This window comes from Morone saxatilis, unplaced genomic scaffold (genome assembly GCF_004916995.1).
Source record: "Morone saxatilis isolate NCDOM2014 unplaced genomic scaffold, NCSU_SB_2.0 Contig18, whole genome shotgun sequence".
In the NCBI taxonomy this organism is placed as follows: Eukaryota; Metazoa; Chordata; class Actinopteri; family Moronidae; genus Morone; species Morone saxatilis.
The window spans coordinates 1,566,693-1,569,167 of NW_023339740.1; the positions used below are offsets into that span (position 1 = coordinate 1,566,693).

Genomic DNA, 2,475 nt, shown 5'->3' on the forward strand with positions numbered 1-2,475 from the left:
AAAAGCCCCAAAAAATATACTTTAAAAAAAAAAAATATTACCATCCACATCTTCACACCACATCACAGTGTGATTTGATCACTTAGCTTTAATCAAGAACACAGAAAACTGTTTTTCAGAGTTTGGGTCAGTAAACCACACTGTTTATGCTCTTGAGTGAAGCCAGACAGAAAGGCATTGATCATAGGAGCAGCTGTGTTTCTGCAGCCTTTTTCTTCAGAATTATTGACACTAACAACACCTCAAAGCTGAGGTGGATTCTGCTAATGGTCAGCCATGCTGTGATTTGTGGTTTGATGTTTTGAAGCCTGCATGGAAGTAATGAGAGTGCATCACAGCCTCAACTATCAGTGATGTCCCTCCTTCTCCCTCCACTGCATCGCAAACCCACCAAATCCTCCACCCATCATTTCAACAAACACACTGCAGCGTAGAATCTCTGTGCAATACAACACACAAAGGATCATCCCCACCAACTACTCTCCATCGTGCATCAGAGGACTACTTACCCCCTCCACCCGGTGGTACGGCCCGGCAGAGTCCTCCAGGTCCAAGAGGACACCATTGAGGGCCCAGGTGAAGGTCAGGTCCATGGTGGGGTCGTGGGAGGCATGACACTGCAGCGTCACATTCTCCCCCTGATTGATGTCAGCGTTGGAGGGAGCCAGCGTGATCTTAGTGGCATCTGCGTGGTGTGGGCACAAAATCAAAGATAATTCAGATCAGAGCTGGTGGCAGGGCTGTGAACGGTCATGGCTCCAATTTGGCCTGCTAGATGTTTCTAGCAAAACACAATTAAACTTTTTTTTAATGACTGGATAAATCACTGTTAATGCCGTTTTTTTTGGGAGGAAATTCTTTTCTTTAAATATGTATTATTATTTCTCATAATCTGAGTGTGGCGGGGGGAGAGAGATACTGTGATGCGGGAAGTTTCTGGTACCATTTTGCATCAGTATAATAGAAGTTAATTTCGGCCTGTGGCACCATAGATATAGAAACACAGATACCTCATTGGCCTTTGCTGTATGCCATTGCTATAAGTCTGCGCAGTCGCCATATTGGGGAGGTCAAGTTGGCTAGTCAACAGTACTGATGGCAATACTGTGGCTATTCAGAAGACTATTTATTTGCTGCTGAAGTGACTAATCTATATTAGGAGTTAGAAATTAAGTGAGGAGTTGCACAGTTGATAAAGCATGCACGGATATTTAGTCTGTAACTAAGTAACTGAAATATCATTTATTTATCTATCCACTCTGGTTGACTTTTCCAAAAAGAAAACAAACAAGATCAAACACATGATTTGAATGAATTTTCTGAAAAGCACTGTGGTCAGAAAACTGTTGCTCACCGCTATCTAATACACACTAGCATTACAATCATGTACTTAAAGGGTTCCTATCAGCGCCCTAGTGATACAGAATCCAGCAGGTGATTGAAAAATCTCAGTGAATTTAAGATTATACAATCAAAAGGTAAAAAAAATAAATTATCACATTTCTTCCCATTTAAGAAGTCAAAATATCACAAATAACAAATAAAAAATCCCTCTCAGGTTTTCCTATTTAAATGTACCTCTGACAGACAGGTGTCCCGTGCTGTTGGCTTTGCCCAGGTAGTTCTCAGCAAAGCAGGTGTATTTCCCTTCGTCTGCCCTGCTGATGTTGTGGATCCACAAGATTCCGTCTGGAGTTACTGTGACTCTGAGGAGACACAGACATAGTACTGACTTGCGTTGTACAGGCCTTCTTGTTACTGCATCCACCTCCTGTGTGTCAGCTCTCACTTTATGTGGTGTAGCAGTGATAAAGTGTTTTGAATTTTGAGGTAAATATTCCCCCCACATGCTTTAACCTTTAGATATCTATTCCAGCTGCACCCTGCTGCACATTCATTTGGCTCCCCGCTCTGAAAAGTGAATGTTACTGGGAACACACATGTTCCCAGCTGGTCAACCAGCCGACAGCTCTAACATTCAGACTGCCGCTGTACAAGTAATCCGTTTCACTTTAGAATGAAGGAAAATTCAGCTTGATTACAACTTAGGTCTCAGTTTTGCTGCTTTATCCAGCATTCCTATCATTTTACTCTCTAACCTAACTGACGATAGAAGCTGGGACGTGGTGAGGCTACTAGGCAGAACTTTACAAGAGTGAAAAGAAACCATGTGAGTGATCAAGACAAATCCACAGCTTGACTTTGCCATTTTAAAACCAATTCTTTGGGAATTATAAGATGGTTGAAAGGTGAAAGCTGAAGACATTAGTTTGAAAAAATAACAGATGCTTCCATACAGGACAGGAGGGTTCCGAAAAAGGTTTGATGAGTTTGAAATTAAATCTAGGGTAACCATACTATGTGACAGCCTTAGGGTTGGCCTTATTCTGTTCCTCTTTCTTGGTTGTTTACTTTCTTTGTTTCAGGAAGTAAGGGGAGGAGCTGAGATTCCTCCCTGATGCAGCTCACCTGAGC

At 42.1% G+C, this 2,475-nt stretch overlaps 1 protein-coding gene across 1 annotated transcript in view; it reads right to left on the reverse strand.

Annotated features, from left to right (window-relative positions):
- cntn2 (contactin 2) overlaps window positions 1-2,475 on the reverse strand; it is a 46,713-nt gene that overhangs the window by 13,078 nt on the left and 31,160 nt on the right. Inside the window, exons 10-11 of the mRNA XM_035661667.1 lie at window positions 1,579-1,706; window positions 481-685 (exon numbers count right to left, since the gene is read on the reverse strand). Of these exons, the coding sequence (XP_035517560.1) occupies window positions 481-685; window positions 1,579-1,706 (333 nt within the window). The remainder of the gene's footprint in view (window positions 1-480; window positions 686-1,578; window positions 1,707-2,475) is intronic.